The 20,255-nt window shown below is 40.8% G+C and overlaps 1 protein-coding gene across 7 annotated transcripts in view; it reads right to left on the reverse strand.

Annotated features, from left to right (window-relative positions):
* plecb (plectin b) overlaps positions 1 to 20,255 on the reverse strand; it is a 128,079-nt gene that overhangs the window by 64,911 nt on the left and 42,913 nt on the right. The window contains exon 1 of one of the 7 annotated variants that reach the window (XM_051407582.1): positions 15,720 to 15,813. The exons of the other annotated variants lie outside the window; for them this stretch is intronic. Within the exon in view, the coding sequence (XP_051263542.1) occupies positions 15,720 to 15,753 (34 nt within the window). The 5' untranslated portion in view covers positions 15,754 to 15,813. Of the gene's footprint in view, positions 1 to 15,719; positions 15,814 to 20,255 lie in introns of those variants that run through there. 7 annotated transcript variants of the gene reach the window in all.

Below are 20,255 nucleotides of genomic sequence, written 5' to 3' on the forward strand. Positions count from 1 at the left end.
GCAAAGACACTGATGTGATCTGAAACTAGCGATTAGCAAACTGTCATCAGCGATCAAGAAAAATTATCTGAGGGCCTCATTATAGTCTTACATGTGATATGTGCTTAAAACCACAGACAAACATTAAATATGGAAATATTTTAAAAAAAGAAAATAATGCTGTGATATAATAAATATATTATGTATTAAATTAAATAAGTCCTTTAGTGACAGGAGACAAAGCTTTTGGCAGTAGGCTTCTGTCGTAAAGACACTAATGCTGTCAATGAACATTGTCAGACGACAGTTCTCTGACACCCAGTCAGACTAAGTAGTGATGCCACAGGTCAAGTATGTACTTTGCCTACGGCAGATAGCTCTAAGTAATTTTTTCAGTGAAGTAACAAAGGGATTCTCAGGTTCTTTGTACAAGAAAGGCATTCCTCTGTATTACGAAACAAATGTTTTATCATTAACATGCTGCAGTTTGCCTGACATTGAAGCACAGGCGATGGAGCAGGGAGGTGGTAAAAGCTGGTTGTGTATGTGCATGCCTGGTTCTTACGTTGGTTCTTAAGAATTGTATTGCTTAATTCATTTGGTATTTTCAAGTACAATGCTAAAAGTCTAGTTGGCCGTTAAGAGGTCTACTGATGCCTAAAATTACATATAAGGAACTTATTCAAACTTATGCAAATCAGCTCCAATAGTATTGCAGGCAAATAATGTGTTAAAATTCAAGCCTAGAGCGATCTCATTTGGGGTAATCTGCATCACCATGCATGGTGCCTTGCTCTCTGCTCTCTCCGGGCCGCATATCAGTGTGATTTCATGCACTGTTTATGCACAAAGTGTTCAGTGAACTTCAAACTTCCAACAGTGACCCTTACTCTGGCTTGAGGCCCAGTCCCTTCAGCCATCCAAATATTAAATATGCCTGCTTCAAAAGAAGTACTGTATCACCGGGCCTGACAAACCCTGGCTGCGAAGGTGTGCTGCTGCTTTTCACAGCGACTTGCTGGTTACAATAGCTGTGTGCAAGTTTGAGGTTCATTAGCAACTTTATAAATGATCAGGAATAGAGTCTCAGAAAGGGAATGGGACTAATGGCATCTAATTTTATTCAGTCTAGAAACAGATACTGCAACACCAGACAGCCACAAATGGAGGCATGATGTGATTGATTGAAGCAGATAATGGCTTAATAAGACTTTGGGGAAGTGTGTTTGTTTCCTGGTTATGAGTTCACTTCTGCTTCAATGTTTCAGACCTCTAAAAGTCCCAGAATAGACTTGTCACCACCAACTCAGGGTGGCTGGGGGCTGGTGGCTGGCGACTGGCGACTGGCCCACTGTAAAGGCCTGCTGCACTGGGGTGTATTGGTCTTGCACACGTGCCCTCCATTCTGATATGAGATCCAAGCCACTCCAGCCACTTCCAGGGAAAGCAAAGGTCAGCCTTTCTTACCCATTATGCATGTGCTTACATTACAAGAAGTAACAAGTTAGTCAAACTAAAGAACAGCTGTCTTGATTACATGACCATCAAGCTATAAAGATTTATAGTAAGGTTTAATTTAGCAGGAGTTTTTAAAGCAGTGACAAACACAGTAAGTCTCTGCCATCTGCCAGGTACTGACGAGAAAGCACCAAAGCTTTCTAGATGAGCAGTAGTAAGTGGGATTCTCTATTGTGAAAGCATATCAGGTGGATTAAACAGACACAGAAAAGGTACTTTAAGCCTTAGTCTACCCCAGATCATGACTTGCAGTTTTGTAGTTATGACAATGTCATTCTGCAATGCATGCTCCATTTTTAACTGGACGATAAGCCTATTTTTATTTGAGGAGCTTGACTCCTGGCCGGGTATAGTCAGCCGAGTGACCCCTCAGTCAGGGACAGCTGTGCCCCCTGACGGAGCAGGGGGCACCTCCGTCCAGGGACTCTTCTAAAGTTGGACATTGTTGTAAGCAGCTTTATATGCAGGCACGGGTTGTCACCACTGTAATTATAGGCTTCACCATTGGTCAATTTTAATTTATTAAAGAATTGTTGCTTTAATAAATTATTAAGTAATTAATTACATTATTTACTTAAACATTTCTTTAAAGAAAGGATCCACAGAGGATTCACATTTTGTCTCTTCACTTTTAACATAAACGCAATTATGCATAAATTGTTTCTCAGATTTGATCTAGAGGAGTAAAGGCAACACTTAAGACACACACTGTGGAACATTTTTCTGAAGCTGATACAATATACTTGTCATCCTTGAACCAAATATGAATAGCACCTTTAGAAAATGTATTTTAACTAAAATAGTAAAACATGTTTACACTTCTTTCAGCCTTGCCAGCAGTCTGTGGATGGCAATCTACAGGCCTGTAGGACGGTTTGTTAGTCGAGCATTTTTAGTCCATATTAAAATATCTCAACAACAATTGGACGGATTTGGTATGGACATTCTTGATCCCCACAGGATGAAGCCTGCTGATTGGGGTGAGCCCACAGGCTTTTCCTCTGGGGGCAACAGTAGGGGGCTCTTAAGACATCTTAAGACATCTTCTCTGCCTTAATGTGGTTCAAGCAGGAAGTACCACCACCTGTTGATCAGTAGAATAGTGTGACATCATAGACTCTTCTGAGTGCAGTTTAAAAAGGTCAGATCCACAAGATTTGCCATGTTTCTTTCGTATTTTAACATTATTTTCACATAATAATTTCAAGGTTTTCCAGGGCCTAAAGATATAGTATTGTAGATTGTATCTTGTAAAGCCCTCTGGCATGAGTGTGTAATTTGGAGCTATTTTTAAACTTGAGTTGTTGACTTGACAACTGTAACATGCTGACTGACTGTGAATCCTTCCCTCATACAACCCCTAAAACAACCTTGACTTATTTTTGTATGTCACAGCATGAACAACTGTGTAAATTGGTGCTTGTACAGGAAGATAAAGTAGCCTTTGAAATGCAAGAAGGATGAAATCTGTAATGATTAACCCCTGGTAGTGACTGGTCCCTTGCCACTCCGGTGTAATTGGGATGATCTAGTAAACGGACATAGTTCAAGGGCTGGCAAGTAGAAAAAAAAAACTGCTGTATATACTGTGCCACCAAACACAAACCCACAGAAGTGTGTTAAACCACAGGATGCCTTCAGACAAAGAAGCACTGTGTGTTAGGAGCTAGTGAGCATGGAAGAAGACTGAGAGGTTCCTTTGGCATTCCTCACACTGCTGCAAAAATAAATAATCAACTGCTCTTGGATAACTGTGGTAAAAAGACCCCAAAAAAAGCCAAGAAGTGAACTAAGGGGGAAGAACAATAGACAAAGTAATATTCTGAAATCAATCAAGACACTATAGGAACTGTTCTTTTTGCTTTGCCAACCTAAACTTTTCTTGCCCCATAAATATCTTTGGAGTTGCATAAGACTTGTTAAAAGCAACTGTGGAGTAAGACATAATTCTTTTGTGAAATAAAGTACTGTGTAAAAGTGAAAGAAAATGTCAGCAAAGAGTAATTTTTGGGGGGAAAGCTTAAGCTAAGTAACATAAAACTGTACTGACGTCACAAGTAGACTAGCCTACTGTGTGAGCAGAGGAAAAAAGCCAACTCTTGGCTTTTGTCTCATCACCAATATACACATAAATGCACATGGAAAGTCTATAAACTGATGTGTGCTTGAGGTATAAATGACGGGCCTTGCTTATGTTCTCAACTCCACGAGTCACAGATCACACTGACTTCTCCTTTTCCAGAGTGGAAAGAAGTGAAGTCACAGATTATGCCTCCCTTTACCCTCCTTACTGACCAAAAATAAGCAGAAACACCTAAAAGGACTGCCAAGTCCCTTTCATTCTTATTACTCTCTCTCCAACAAGCTGTCGGTCATGCGTTAGTGGTGGGGTCTCTACGTGTCAAACCTTACAACGCCCCCTGCAGCCTCTCAGACTTGGACAAGAGCCCACCCATTAGGGGGTAAACGGGGGCTGACTGAAAGCAGACGCAGCAAGGTGACAGATTTGCCATATTAAACTGTAGAAACAGCATAGGCCGAAGATAATATTGGATAATGTTCCCTATGATATATTCAGCGGATGCCAAAGTATTCCTCTCCAAAATTTTACATGTATTATCCAGCACTTTGGGAAAGGGATATATCAAGTATATTCCTCCTGCAGTCTTCCTCCCATACTCGAGTAATAGAAATCAGCTTTCGGTGGTAAATTCTGAAAACATGCAGTGACTACAAAAACTCATTGTGTTGTAAACAAGTTCCAGAAGTGAGATCTGGACAGAAAATTTGAACCAGCCGTCGACTCTCTTGTTGTTTCTCCTGTGAGAGCTGTATGCCAGCTCAACAAAACAGCAGCCAGGGATCTGAATCAGCATGCAAGAGATGTATTACACCATTTAAGAGCTAGAAAAGGCTTAACTAATGTTGCATAAGAGGGATTCATGATATGCTCAACTCCCTTTTCAACTCTCCTGATTCCATAATGTGAAAAATTTGTCTCTATGTGGCCACACCTCTTCATGACATAAACTTTGATCCGACCAATATTGACAACCAGTCACTCTGCGTCCTACCTCCTTTTTCAGTATTGTATTATAATCCATCTAGGTTTGCCACTTACCTTTCTTTGGGCTGAGCCAGAACCGATCTCCAAGGGGATCTCCTCTGTCCATACTGCTTTGATCTGACATATCAAGGCCACAGTGCCTCAAAAAAAAAAAAACACAACACCTTCTTATTGCTTTCACCACCCAGTCAAAACCCCACTGCTACTCCTTCTTTTCACCCCTGTGAGACTCACCAGCGGAACAACATGGCATACAAGATGGGTCTAAAAGAGAGAAGGAATGGGAGTGGAGGGGTACATTCAGGGTAGGGAGAGTGTTTGTGAGAAAAGAACAAGGGAATCTTTTCATCTCTGGCCCATAAATGCAGAGAAACATCTACACCATAAATCTGAGGGCCTTGCCAAGCTGGACACATCCTCTCTGCTGCCCCGGATACCCTGCCCCATGTCCCATACATCTGAAGGCGCCCACGCTTTGTTCTGGCAACAGCTAACTGGGAGATACACACTGCGAGCCTTGTTCGAGAAACCTTGCAAATTACAGCCCCAGAGATTAATAAGGGTGGGCACAGGGAAAAGGCCAAGAAAACAAGATACAGTAGAGAAAAACAGAAAACAAGGAACTAAGAGCCAGTCTACAAAAGCACCACCAAGGCATCCACAAGAAACCCAAAAACTCTTAGTTTCTTTAACGCTTTGTCTCTGGCATACTTATTCCTTGGTTTATGGGGAGCAATTAAGCTTTTTGTAAGTCTTTAAAGAACAGCAAGTTAATCTTAGAACTGGAGACAAGTGAACCAAATGAGAACAGCCCCACCACGTAGAGCTCCAGTGCAAATTTCCTTTCAATGTGCAATGCATAACCATATTTCAAGAGCTGTGAGATCGCAGGTAACAGCTAAAACTGTTCTTATCAGTACTGGATTGCTTCCAATGAGTGCAGTTGTCCCTGAAGGGTACAACAAAGAGATAAAGTTCAAACTGAACTGAACAGCCACACACTGCAGCACTTTGTTCAGACTAATCAGTGGGGCACTGGGCCAAAAACAAATCAAATAAAAAAAAAAACCTGTCAAAACCTAATCCTTTCAATAAATTGATGGTTATGTCAAAATTAGACTGTGGCCCCATCTTTGATCCTTTACGAAAGGAGTCTTGACACACATGACAAGATAATTAAGTGAGGATTTTCAACATATAATCATTGGTTCGCACACACCAGTGTCTTAAAGGATAAGCCAGGTTCCCACTCTTTTTAAGAAATCCTTTTCCAGGAGTTTTTCCTCACAGTACAGGACAGCACTTGCTGGTCAGTGTTTATGGGACATTCCACGTTTGCTTGCTTTTGTGGCTCACCACGCTGTTCTCAGCGGAGCTGCAATAGCATATGTAAATTGAACATTAATAGGCTGTATGCATGTACGTGTGACCATATACAGAATTGACAAAATAGACCTGACACCAAAAGTTTGCAGAAAAATCTTCCCATGTCAGTCAAAAGCCGCAGGCCAAGAACAAACGGTCTTGACTGATATTGGACTGGTATGACACTTTAAAGCAGGCTTACCACATGCAAAGAACAGAAAGATGCTCCCATGTCACTCTTGACCTACACAGGCGCTTATCCTGTCAATAGTCAAGTTTCAGACTAAATACGCACCAAGGTTTAAAACATACATTATTTCCTGGATATTTGGTTATTTTAATCAAATTACTTTTTTGAGTTCTAAAGTATTTCAACTAATTGTCTGTTACAGTGGAAATGCACGTAAAAGGTTGTTTTTTCACCACAAGGAATTTTTTGGTTCTTAGTTATCAATTCTGTGCATGTGTCTGTATGTGTGTAGCCTAGGAAGTAATTGTAGCAAAAACTATTTTAATGTACATACAGGCATGTGAGTATTGTAATAAAACATACCAGTGATTTGGAATCATGCTAAATGCTAAAATGGAAGTTGACACAAAATGGAGTTGGTGAGGAGGGTATAAAATGGCTGTAGGGAGCACAAGGTCTGGCAGTGCCACACAGCCACACAGAGGCACAGACTAATGCTTTGAGTGGTTAAAACTAATTAGTACCTCCATTAAACTGTATTTGTATTTAAAAAAAAAAAAGCAACAGAGGAATTGAATATGAAAAAAAAAACATCTTCCAAAAAATACAACAGTCAAATTTTAAGGAATAAAAGGATAGAATTTGAATATTTGCACAATGAGTCAGCGTCTGCAAGCCACACATGGGTGTGGCCATGCAGGGCTTTGTTGCTGTAGCAACACAACCCACAGGTTAGGCAAATACCATGTGCTGTCCACAGTTGAGGTCCCAGGGAACGTGGGCTTGCTGCTGCTGCCATAGGCAACCAGCTATCAAACACCAAAACTTGACACAGGATCTGGACTCTGGCCTTCCTGACTGGCTGCCACAATGTGCGGATTTGCATTGTAACCTGAAGAGGCTTAGCTTTATTTTTAGATGGGCATCCTGACGATTAGCCTCTAATAAAATACAGACAAACACAAATACAGGTGCCTCCTCCTGCACGCACGCACACACACACACACACACACACACACACACACACACACACACACACACACACACACACACACACACACACACACACACACACACACACACAAATACTGATACAAAGACACACAGAAAGGTTGATTTATTATTCTCACTCCCATAAAACTCCTCCATCTGGAGAGAATGAATCAGTTGCATTCTTTCTTTCCTCAGAGCAGAGAGAAAAGAAAGTGACTGCAGGAGCTGCTCCTTTCACAAAAGAAAGACTTACAGTAAACTTACTTAGTGTTTGTGTCTGAGGAAAGAAAAGGTCCATTCTCCGACAGCTTTAGTGTCCAGCAGTGACTCACCATCATTATTATCTTATAACTTTCATAAACTGGCTTTCACTGAGCTCAACCACCCACAAGAGGGCTCTTGTAACTCCATCATGTAGGAAAGAATCACAGCAGTCAGGGCTGTAAAGGGACTATGTGACATTTTAAATTTGTGCTACTGCTCTTTTGAATGTGGATCTGAAAGTTAAGATATCTTATTTGCAAGAAAGTATCAAAAGTCTGTCTCAAATCTCCCTTGTGGGGTAGAAATGGTATCTTATCTGATGCAGAAAGACAAGATAACACTTCACTTCCTGAAATCCTGTCATTCCTGCACTGGGTGGCGAGGACAGAGCACCGCCCTCAGCAGTATAACAGACAGGTATGAAGTCCATCAGACACAGGCAGCTTCCATAGAGGCCAGAAATTACACTTGATAAGTGATGAACACATTCCCTGTACAAGTTTTTTTCTTTGCTCTTTCTTACAGCTGTGTACTCCAATTAACTTTAGGAATGCTCTGGTTGTCTGAATCACAGCCCCTCTGCAGAAAAGTATAATTACTGGAGAATAAAAAACCCTACAAAATGTACCCAACATGTCCTTTCATGCATGACTGAAATATGCACTTGTGTCATAAAAATAATGTATATGGCACAATACTGAGTCTGAGCTTGTGACTTAACCGCAATAACAACAAGAGATAATTTCATATGCAGGTACAGAGCTTCACCCAATGGGTGCAGTGAGATATGAGAGTTGATTACTTAGCACTACTCCTTTACACTAAATTCTAGTTATGCCCATAGAGTTATTGTTTTTTCACACAGCATTGTCTGTGAGACTAGTGAGAGTCCAACACACGAATGCTGGGAAATAATACACCACACCCAGAGCTAAACTGCTGCTGGATGAATAAAATATCAGAGGTTAACTATTAAGGTCCACGTTTAAAGACCAATACACTGGAAGCAATAATGAACACCTACGGTAAACCACATAACTGAGTTTCCATTTTGACGTATGTAGTGTAAATTAATAACAAGACTTATTTTGTTATGCATTTATACTACTACTATTCAGCTAATCTTATTTAACATAGGTTATTTATGGGGCGGGTCACAGCCCCACACATAATGCCAACGTCTTTACTGCTGCAGGAGATGGCATTTTGCTTTCGTCTTTGCTTGCTCTTATCAACATTGCTGGATTGGCTCCACATCCTGTTTTTCCACTGTGACACCTACAACTAACACTCCTGCCTTAAAGAGGGAATAAGCATCCAAACAATGGGCAGCTTCCCTTTCCAAAGAGTAATAAAAACCAGTGAGCAGGAGCGGCTCCAATGTTCAACAATACAGTGGAGTCATCTACCGCAGCTGTTACAGAAAACAGCCTAAAGGGACTCTTATGTGAAAAGTAACAGAGTATATTAACAGTTTGTCCTTGAGGGGCGTGTGGCCCCTGTGGGGAAAAATCAGCAGAGTAACTACAGCCAACAACCTATCAGGTTACGTCCCTGGACAACTACTTTTGCGACCCCCGCTCATGGTACAGTCTTGGAAACAAAACCACACTATGAGCTTTTAAAGAGTTTACTGTAATGCATCCACTGGTGAATGTACTGATAAAAGGTGTGTTGCTTGCAGACATATACCGCTGCACAGTAGGAAATTGTATGAACACTACACTCTTGTGGGAAACCTGAACCCTGCCGGTGAATGCTGCTCCCCTGAAACACATGTACTGCAGGAGGATTAGATATAATGAGTATCAAATGAATTTAATAACGGCACGTCCTTTGTAGGGAAAGTCAAAGCAGCTGGATCACCTTTAATGATCTACCTCGCTTTGTAAAGCGGCCAGAGCACCCATGTGAGGTGTGATCGGGTCTCAGCAAGTGTAATTACTCCCCCCGGGGTGATGAAATGTGAACCAAACCTCACACAAAAGGCGGTGCAGAGAGAGATATCTTTACTATCACATCGTCGGCATTTGTTCAAACAAGTAAGAAGTTTTGATGTGAGGAAACACAAGTTTGCTACTGTGTTGACATTGGCCAGCCACACACACACACACACGTTCTTGGCATTTTTGCTTTATGAGTAAAGTTCACAGTGACTGAACTAGCATTGTTTACCCCCACCCCACCCTTCAATCACAAACACATGCATTCTTTTTAGCAACATATCTCTCATCAACCTTTTTCACTCGACATTTACCGTACAGCAGATACAGACACAGGCAAACAATCAACAGAGTCTCAATGGCTCCTTAAACACTGTGAGAATATGGTCAAATAGTGGCACTTTCATATGTTTACTAAATGTGTCAGCCAGTGATCATCCTTTCCATGACACGCCTAGAGTTGGTGCTAAACTTAAAGCAAAGCAGTGACCTGTCTCTGGTATGGGGCCAGGCTACACCCAGGTGTTACCGCCCCTCCACTGGTTTATCTTACTGGGAGTGAAACATTCCAGATGTTCTTCAGAGGAAAATGATTGCCTTTGAGGACAGGTCTTGGCCTAACCCTTGTAAATCACATAACAGTGACTTTTTCAAAACAGTATAAAACCTGCCTTCCAGTAAGTGTAATAATCTATCACTGAACTATTAATGCAACCAGGCCATTAAGACAAATGAAATAAACATTTACTGTAAATAAGCACATTTGTGCAACAAAGTCCATCCATCTATTCTCTGCTAAACACATAAGAAATAAACACTCCCCTTCATGCATCAGGCAAAACAGTAGAAAATAAAGTGCGTCATCAGGTCAGCCCAGGAACAACAATCTCCTTCCAATCAGTCTTCCAATCCACCATTTTAAAAAACATCAATGAATCAGAGTACTTATTGGTTCAGATGTTCGGGATCATCCTCCGACACCAATGAAACGACAGAAGAAGGGAAGCACTCACCTGAAAAACAAAAACAGAGAAACAAAGTATTAGTTTCATCAAAGCAGTGCTGAGTAAAAATATCAGTAAGCTACATTATATAAAGGTAGGTCACAATAATGTCTATGCCATACCATTACATATTTAATAGACACACCAGTTAAACTGTAATAAGCAGGGAGAAGTGAAACTGGTCTTCCAAGTGTGTTGCATTAGCAGCGCATGGCAAGAATGAATATGGCCTCTGACTCTTCACTCAAATGGGTGCATTTTTCTCCACATGCTGGAACACTCTGGTTTAATAGCTGTCTGACAAAGAGTGAAGTTATAAATCCATTTTCATGCTTGAACCTTCGGGTTAACTTTATATCTGCTAGAGTGATTGTTGCACAGAAAAAAGAAGAGATCTGGATCTTGTAAATCGTGTTGCACGGAGGATTAGAGCAAGAAAAGTCTCTGGATATGAATAACACATCCAGGAGGCCAGCTCAAGTTAACTGGTTAATACCACCATCTACTGGACAAAGACAATAAAGGCAGGTTGGGTGTTGCTAGGCATAACAGCAAATGACTAAGAATTGCTACAAGGAGTGGTATCACCATGTTGCATTAGTGTGGCAAATGCCTTGCCACACTAATTTATTCACCACATGACCTGATAAATAGTGTCTAAACAAATTCTATTAGTTAATATCGTTGCTTCTCCTTATTGTCACATCGACAAGATACACATTTTCAAGTTCAACACGGTCAATAATATTTGATGTTCAAGCTCCAGAATAACAGGCTGTATGCTTAAAATCGTCCCAGAGCTCCTCAGTGACGTGAGTATGTCAGTTAAAAGGCTCAAACTTTACAGCTGTCCTTGACACAGGGGTCATGCGACTCTGCCTCCAACACTTACCACCCACATCGCCCCGCTACTGTGCAAGCTATACCTTACTAAAGCACCAGTACAGTTTCCTGTGTATGTGTGTACCAGCTAGTGTTTCCTATATGTAACCAACACTGTGTTAAATCATTGCCTTATGACATCGGTGAGCCAGTAAATATTGCGCTCTAAAAAAGGACCTGTCTAATGTTTGGTATGGTTTTCAACAGCTGACTGTCACTGCCTAAGTGTTTATGATGAATATTTATGGTAACTATTTTACATAACATGAATTATTATGTTATGGTAAGGATAATAACATAAGCTTTTATGGATTTTGTCCCACATTGACAAATGCCTCACCTTCAGCCGCTAATTTTTAATGGTTATGTCTTCCTTTCAGAGCTTTACACCCCAACAAACACAAATCCAACTACCTCACTGCTTCATTGCAGACATGTATGCATGCAGAATGCTCGCCTGCCACATGATGCAGCGAAGTACAAAGTTTCCTTGTGTCACTCTAAGGAAAACTTACATGTGATAACAACTGGTGACAGAATCACATGCCATGATTTCAGCTTGTGAACTCATCAAAAAATGTCAAACACAGAACAACAGGAAGTGAGAGGAAGCATCCTGGAAAAGCAGCCACTCTCCTCTGGAACATCCCATGGTCACATTTCCTGGATGGACAGTCTGCTGCTGGATAGTCACGTATTAGAAATATGTGGATCAAGGATAACGCTATGGGCAAAGTAAGCATTATTTAGACTTCCTCCCAGCTGTATACTGGAATGGTTTCCAGCCAGTCTGAAAAGTAAAATGGATATATCATTCATAGAATGAACTCATTTTATTTTACAGTTACTTTTCACTTTTCAGAGGGTCTGACAAAGGAGGGTTAATCTCTGCAGGGCAGTGTATGTAGAAATTCAAAGACTGTCTACTGTTCCACAAACAAGTCAACCCATGCGGGCCAAAAAATTCCATCCCAGTGATTAAAACAAACATGTTTGTTGTTGCTGAATTTATAAAATAATTGTGGTTACAATTACACTGTGATCTGGCCATATCCATTATAGGGGCATCTCTACATCTTACAAGGTCAGTAAAACAGCAAAACAGGAAAACCCTGAGTGCACAAAACTATGGCAAGTACAGGGTCAAAGTTGTCTGTACACTGGGATGGATGTTTACAACTGAGCGTTTGAGTAATAATTTTCCCCCCTGCCTTTGTTTTGTTTGGCTAACCCGGGGGACTGATTGTAACCTGTATGATCGTCTGATTGCTTGTGTGTATTGGATGGACCTTTGTTTGGAGATGTCACCGTGTTCCTAGATCTCAGCAATTAACTTGGTAAGTAAATACCTACTAATATACACAACAAGACCAAAGCTGAAGATAAAAAATGTAATCTCCTTAGCTTCCTCTGTCATCCTCTTCAGTCTCTTTGCCTCTGCCATGAGCTATGTCCTAAGTAGCTGCTGAACCCGGTTACACTGACCTCTCACCAAGATCCAGTTCCGGCATAACACCAGTGCCACTTTCCAATAGAACCAGACCCTGTCTACGGCCTGAAAAGTTCCTGCTCCCGGTGGTCTGAAGTTCCTTTGCTAGCAGTGTAAACACCAGCACTGCATCACAGGGAAATCATTTTCTCCATAAAATAGGATCCAGTTTCACCAAAACAAGTGTTACACACTCTTTGTGACACACAAAGTTACATAAAGCAGGAACAGGCGTGCAGGAGGCAGAGTGGGAATGACAGAGGAACCAGTCACCCTATTAGAAAAGTTACATAATGTTGCTTTAAAGTCACTGCCTCAAATGAATAACCCTGAAGACACCATCAGGAAAAATAGCCCTGATGACCTCATCGGGGTAATTTCTCAGACTTTAGAAGGCTCCTCATCGTTTTCACAGACACAGCTCAATTCTGTGGCTGTAGCTAATAAATACAGGAACTTCTGATCAAGTCAGATCAATTTCAGGCTTAAATTAACAATGTCCAGTTATCCCCGCCCACTTCTAGTTTAAGCACCACCCACGTCGGGTTTAAGCCCTGCCCATTTTAAGTGCAAGATATATGTATATAGATAATTTAGTTGGTTGAACAGATAGAGATACAGGTGTACTCACTCATCCCAACAAACTATGGCGAGTAAAGACCTTATTGTGTAAAATGTGTTGTGCCACTTTAAGATTATTTTGACGCAAGTTACTTTTTGACTAAAATAAAAAGTAGTCAGAGTGAAAGCAATAAATAGATTAATAATTTTTTTCAGTTTTACTCAAATATAGTGACGTGCAGTGATGGGGATCCTTGGGGGTCCGTATCTGTTTTGGTAACATTGCAATAGACTCTCTGGTCGCCCACTAGGAGGTAGAGACTGCAGTCTACCCGTCCAACAACAACAACAACAACAACAACAACAACAACAACCTAATACAGCCTCGGAAATCTGCCCTTGGCTTTTCCTCTCTGTCCTGCAGCAGTGACGGGAACACTGGTCACTGCCAGACAGACAAACCTCCACCGGCCAAACACTCAGACAGAAACACACAGTGCAATTCTTCTTCAAACTCTGTGGGGGGTCTTTGAATCGTGCTGCGGCCTGATGGAAGCTCAGTGGGAACTTTTCCCTCAGTAATCCCAGAGAGTGAGACAGCAAAAGGCCTTTGAGTGAGAAGAAAATCCCTTCTCTGTGGGCTCCAGACTATGGAGAGTCAGCAGCACGGACACATCACACTCAGCACAGCACACGGAGGGTAATATACTGCTCAGCCTGCTGAACCAGAGACATAAACTGGCAAATTAGGGAGCCGCTAGTGAAGACAAGGCAGTAAATCTCTGTAGCACTATATGCAGTCAGCATCCATTCACTACTGAGTTACACCCTGAAAGGTTTAATCCATCTTTGATGCAGCATTATGAGATCAGAGGTTAATGCTGAAATTCCCTGTCAGTACATTGAATGAAGTGGTAATGCGTCATTTACAGGTAGGTATGTCTGTTAACACTTTAAATACAGTAGATCACATATACACATTATTCTGTTCAGGATTTGTGATAACGTTTGCATAAAGCCTAGAGTGGTACAATAAGACTGTATCTGATTATGTTCATCCAAGCAGTAAGGTGTGCAAATTAGCCACAACATATCTATAGATAACTGTATATATATGCTTGTGAAGGTTTCAGAACCTCTGTGTGAAAATAACAAGGCATTCATTCGTGAAAAATGGTGTTAATTAACCTTAAAATTGGCTTTTGCAGACAACTGGTGTTTCTAACCAACCTGTAAAGGCTTGTATTAAATGGCAATGCAGCAGGTTGAGTTACAGTTTCTTCTTTCAATCTGTGGCACAATAATACAATATTTGTCAGAAAAAATGAAGTACATTATTTGTGTATGTTTTGTTCATTACAGTTTGGTTCCTGTAAAATGTCACCTCTTCTCGAGAAGAATATAACAACCCCGGGACAAATCTAAGAAAATGACATGTTTGGAGGATAGGTATGAGGACAATAAACCTGCGGTCCCCTATACTATGATACACACAGTCATTACCAGCTTTAAAGCATGTTGTCCTGTGTTCTCTGCAAGCACAGACAAGAAAAGAAAATAGGCTACAAAATAGGAATGATGCACTGATCCCGTGACAAACGCAGAAGAGAGACACTATGGGGAAAAGGTATACTGGTTCAAAATTACAACCGATTACAGCTTCACTATTCCTTCCTTCCTCATTATACAAGACACTTGGAAGATGCTCATATGCATCCCCTCAGGCTATACACAGTCAGCTGTATCATAATGCATTCATTGTAGCATTTCATAACTGTTGGATGAGCTAGCAAATTCCAACATACTTAGTATCATCTGATGATGTTATGTGTTCAAATTTATTATACTCTTAAATTTGCAATCATAAGAATCCCCATCTGACAGAACAAGTGACTATAAATGGTGAAATGGTGTTCCCAGATATTCTTCATCACATGCACATGTGCAAATATTCATAGTATTTTTATTTATACGTATGACTCTATGACAGTTTCATTTTATGTCAGGATATTAATACACTGTAAATGGACTACATTTTCTGGAAATTGCAGATAAAGCAACCAATTTAATACAAATATAAATAGCTGATAAATCAAAGTACTGGACCACATTGACACAAAAACTCTATAAATCCACACACAAAGCTGTCAAGCTCACTGATTTGCAACATTTCCTGGTTTAATACAACCAAAATCTTACAACTGGCAAATGTCCATTCAAAGTCCTGCAGTGTACTGCATATCGTCATACTGTCCAACTCTACAGGTAATCATAGATTCAGACAGACACCTGTTTTGCATTTGCTGCTGCTTTACAGTCCGACCCATGTGCAGTCCCACCCACAACCCAGAAATTCTCTCTCCGTCTGCTCTCCACCTGTATCACTTTACCTCCTGGCTTCGCTACCTGTCTTCTTTCAGCCGCACTTCTGCCAATTTACAGCATACACAACAGCGTGGCTTACCTTTGCTCGAGTAGAAGCACTCCATGCTGAACATTTTGCACTAAAGAACTTTGGAACTTCAGAAGTTACTGCAGCGACTTTTCCCCGACAGCTTTCCTTCACAACTAACTCCCTCTCGCCTGTTTGATCTCAGTGTGTCACGCCGGATCTTTGACTTTCTCTCACTATCTATGTTCTTGCTCCGCTCTCTCTTTCAAACACGTCACGCTGTGTAGATCAACAGAATGAGAGTCCCCCCCCCTCCTCCTCCTTCACAGGTCAGAGCCGCCCTCCATAATAATACCTCTGTTTGTGTGTGTGTGTGTGTGTATGTGTGTGTGTAACTGTGTATAAAGCTGAAGTGTTTGAAAAAAAAAGAGCTAAAATTTCAGAGCAGCAACAAAGGCAAACAAGGGCGTAAAGTTGAAAGAGAACAAAGAACATGAGTGAAAGGATAAAATTAAATCTGGCATAAGCGCTCAGTGTTCCTGCTAGACAGATGAGATGTGTAATTCAATAATTCCAGTCACATTAGGGTATTCATGAGGCTAAATGTAGGGTTTGCATGCAGCTTTGTGTGGGACAAAAGACATTTTCACCATCTAACGCATCATGATAGTGTGACAGAGGACCTCTGCTCTGCAGACATGCAGAGAAAAAAAGACCGCGGCATTCAGACAGAGACAGAAGTCTTTTCTGATTAAAAAGACAACAGCAGATTATACAGATACATGGGAATGCAGCGTTTCAATGCACTGGACCAGTGCCATACACTATAGTCTCACACTTCTACAACAAGCGTATATAAATTGTGTAATATACTGTAAAGAGAGGGTGTGTGTCAGTGAGGTGAAAGAGTGTCAAAGTTATATTATGTATGCAATCAGGCCATCTAACTAGGTCTACTAAAATTCACTGCATTCGTTGCAATATGAAAGCTGGTGCAGGTGGATGCATTACAGCCACTAAAAGTCCAACATGCACAATGAATTATATCCTGCATGTAGTGTAATTAGCAGCTCTAGTTACAGTATATGGCGATGTGGTTTAAAGGCTAGTCTAGTCAAGCAGGTGTTTAACTGACTGTGCAAAGGGTTAATGATTAACACTTATTCTTAAATTGCAGCACAGCACTACACACATTAACCCAACCTGGAGATATCAAGTGGACCCAGGAGAGAGAACTGTACAGGTGACTGCCAGAATAATTACTTTATTAAAGATGATGAATGGCAGGTTTTTCAATGAGGTGAGCTATTTAAGTAGTGGTTCCACATAAATTGGACATGCAAGTTTAGTCCTAAGACAATGAAGCCTTTCTTTGTTCCCTCTTCTCTTCTCTGAGTCTGATCAGCCCACTAATCCTCCACTGAAAGCCAGAAGTTCATTTGTTGAGCGCTGAGCCCTGTTTCCCGAGAAGATTCAACAGTGCAGCACACCTCAACCACAGAAGGAAAGGCCATCATCATCATCAATTTCCTTTAACAGCCTGTCATGTATATATAGTGTTAGGTGTCTTTGTATTATTTCATTTCATCTGTATGGGTAGGTACTGTTGGCCCTGTCAGCTGCACTGCAGAGACAGCACTAGAGAATCACCATCTTCAGCATATTTTCAGTGGTCCCTGATAGCCTCTAACATCAAACTATAGACCAAAAATAGTGTCACAATTGTCTGAATGCTTCCTCAGATATTAAGAAAGTTCAGACATATTATACATTTTTAATAAAATAAGTCCATGAGTACATTTTCTAATTGTGGTATCCAATTAGAAAGTCTCTAAGGTCCACTCACCAGTGTCTGCTGGATACCCCAAGGGACCCACTTAAAATGGGGGGAGACTGAGCGTTGCAGCTAGAGGCAGTATAGCATGACACAATGGGAGAAATCTGACTCCTTCTGTTTGAGCTCACTTCTGCTCAAAACAACCATGGCTGACAAGTTGAACAAAGCTCTAGCTTAACATGTTTGTATTATGGGTGTATTAAAGGGAACCATACACATACAGTAGGCATATGGCACTTTGTTACTTCTACAATCTCTGTGACCCTCATGAGGACAGAGATTTGTTACCTTGGCCCGTAAGGAAGAGCAAATGTCGAGTATGTTCCGTGGAGTCATTACATTATATTTGTACCTCACAGGGCAGGCGTTGTCATTTGCACAGGCATTGTGTGGACCATGTTTTGGGCCTAACTGTGATGCATGGTGCAGATGCAGACAGCTAACAAACTTAATGGATACCTGTCTTGATGTATTATTACTATACTACTATTCATTATTATTAATATAACTCAGAACAGTGGCTAGTAATGCCCACTGATATACATGCAACTAACAGCTAAATCATCTCTATATGAAAACACTGCAATATTCAGTGTTTAGCATCATTTTAACATCATTCCTGGTGCTGATATTATATATACAGATATAATCTGTACTCATTTTTATTTTCATATTAACCCATTTTGTTAGCCATTATTTATTCAGGGAAGTTTTACCAAGAGGAAGGCTCTCTTTTGCAGGAACGCCCTGATCACATTCACACAGTTACACGCATAAAGAGCCTAATATTTTCCCTTAGGAGATGGTGGAGACCAAACAGAAAAGAAGAAAGAAAAATGGAAGTACATCTGTCAGGTGGCCAGAAACAAGAATGAATGTTGTTGTGTGTCTGCTGGATGCGTTAATAGGCAACTGTTTATTTTTTTGCTTATAATATTTCAATGTTGTGTTTACAGCTTGTTGTGCTTGAAACACCTACTCAGGACCAAGAGCTACAAGCTCACACACAGACACAGGCACGGCTTTCACCTCTTGTGTCAACACCCATCAAAATGAGGAAGTGAACCGTGCAGGCTGTAGCACTGTTAAGCCATGACCAGGGAGACACTAAGTGAAATCACAGCAGTGGAGCTGTGCATCAGCTTAACTATACTGTAAGGTCTTCCCCCTGGGTCTCACTATCACCAAAAATAGGTCCGCACCAGAGAGGGGAAACTACCCATGATGCATTTCCCAGCAGGGAGTCAGGGATAACTATGTCAAAGGAATGTCCTGAATTGTGTACAAACTGCTTAAGGGATTGTGGGCACGGGTGTGAAACCAGATGCGTAGAGAACTTGTGACAAACAGAAGTGAGAATAGGAGAGATCCAGGGCACAGCGCTGTCGTACCACAGCTGTAAGATTCTAGAGAAAGCCTGACACACAATAAACAGCCGAGGAATTTGATGTAATTCCCATGTGGCGGATTCCAAGGCAAAATAGGAGGAAAGGATGGAAGAACTATTCCACAAGACAACAATAGCAAGAGTCAAACAATCCATTGTCCTATCCTACATTCTAAAATAGACCACACAGACCAGACCACACAGAAGCCAACTGACCTCTGCAGTTTGATAATGATCATTCTCTCCTCCCATGCCTCTTCTGAATAATCACTTAAGACTTGTAAATATCTACGAGGTCAGACCTTCTGTAAAACTCTAAGAGGACAATGGAGCAAAGATGAATTCCCTCTATCACCAGTAGCAGAACAAAGGAGTTAAAACCTTAGTTTTTCAAAAAACAACAACTTTTGAGTAAGTTACTATACCAGATTTACCTGAGGAGTTTCTTGTTGTGCAAATAGGGTAAATCTATGATATCACAAGTAAAAAGAAAGCCAACTTTGTGATGTTCATTTATTTGTACAATGACTACAATGAATATTTAAATAACACTGAATTACATGACTACTTGATTGTGATAGGAGTCACGAATCGCAAAGACAACGTACAAAGTTAGCAACTAGCTGGCAAAGATAGCGGAGCATTTAGCAGCTGAAGAGCCAGATACTTTCCTCAGGAGTTGGTGGAGACAAAAACAAAGCTAAAAGAGGAGTGAATATTAGACTTAATTTACCAGGTAGCCAAAACATGACATCAAATGAGTGCTAATGTTTTTCTGTGTCTGCTGGATGTGACAAATGAGACAAATGTTTGCTCACGTATGTCGAATAAGCTTAAAAGGTGATAACACTTTTTTGTCATAGAGGCTCTCCCCTCTAGAGCTGCACACTCTTACACAGTTATTCTAACTCCTATTTAACTTACTGGTACTAATCCTTGAGAGTGGTATCAGCCAGGAGCAAAAGTCCTTATAATTTACATATAAAGCGAGTACTCTCTGACTTCTCAGACTGCTGTCAATCATTTAAACGTCACTACTTCCTTTCCTCACTCTCGTATCCGACATATCCCGAAGTTATAGCAACTAGAGGCAAACACACCGTTACTAGACATTTTTGGAAACATTTGGGATAATTTGGGATGATGTGCACAACTCAACAAAATATATAACATAGGTCTAGCATTTTTAGACATTCTAATGCAGAAATGTTACATCCTGTATCTTTAATCAAATAAAACTGTAGGAAAAGAGTGCAATCACTGCAACGTATGTGTTTCAGTGTTTCAGATTTAGTTTTTTGGTGTGTTACATCACAAATTTCAGTACAAGCTCCACCAAAGTAGGTAGTCCATGAGATTGAGTTCAAAACACATGTGTCAATGA

This window comes from Dicentrarchus labrax, unplaced genomic scaffold (genome assembly GCF_905237075.1).
Source record: "Dicentrarchus labrax unplaced genomic scaffold, dlabrax2021, whole genome shotgun sequence".
Lineage (NCBI taxonomy): Eukaryota > Metazoa > Chordata > Actinopteri > Moronidae > Dicentrarchus > Dicentrarchus labrax.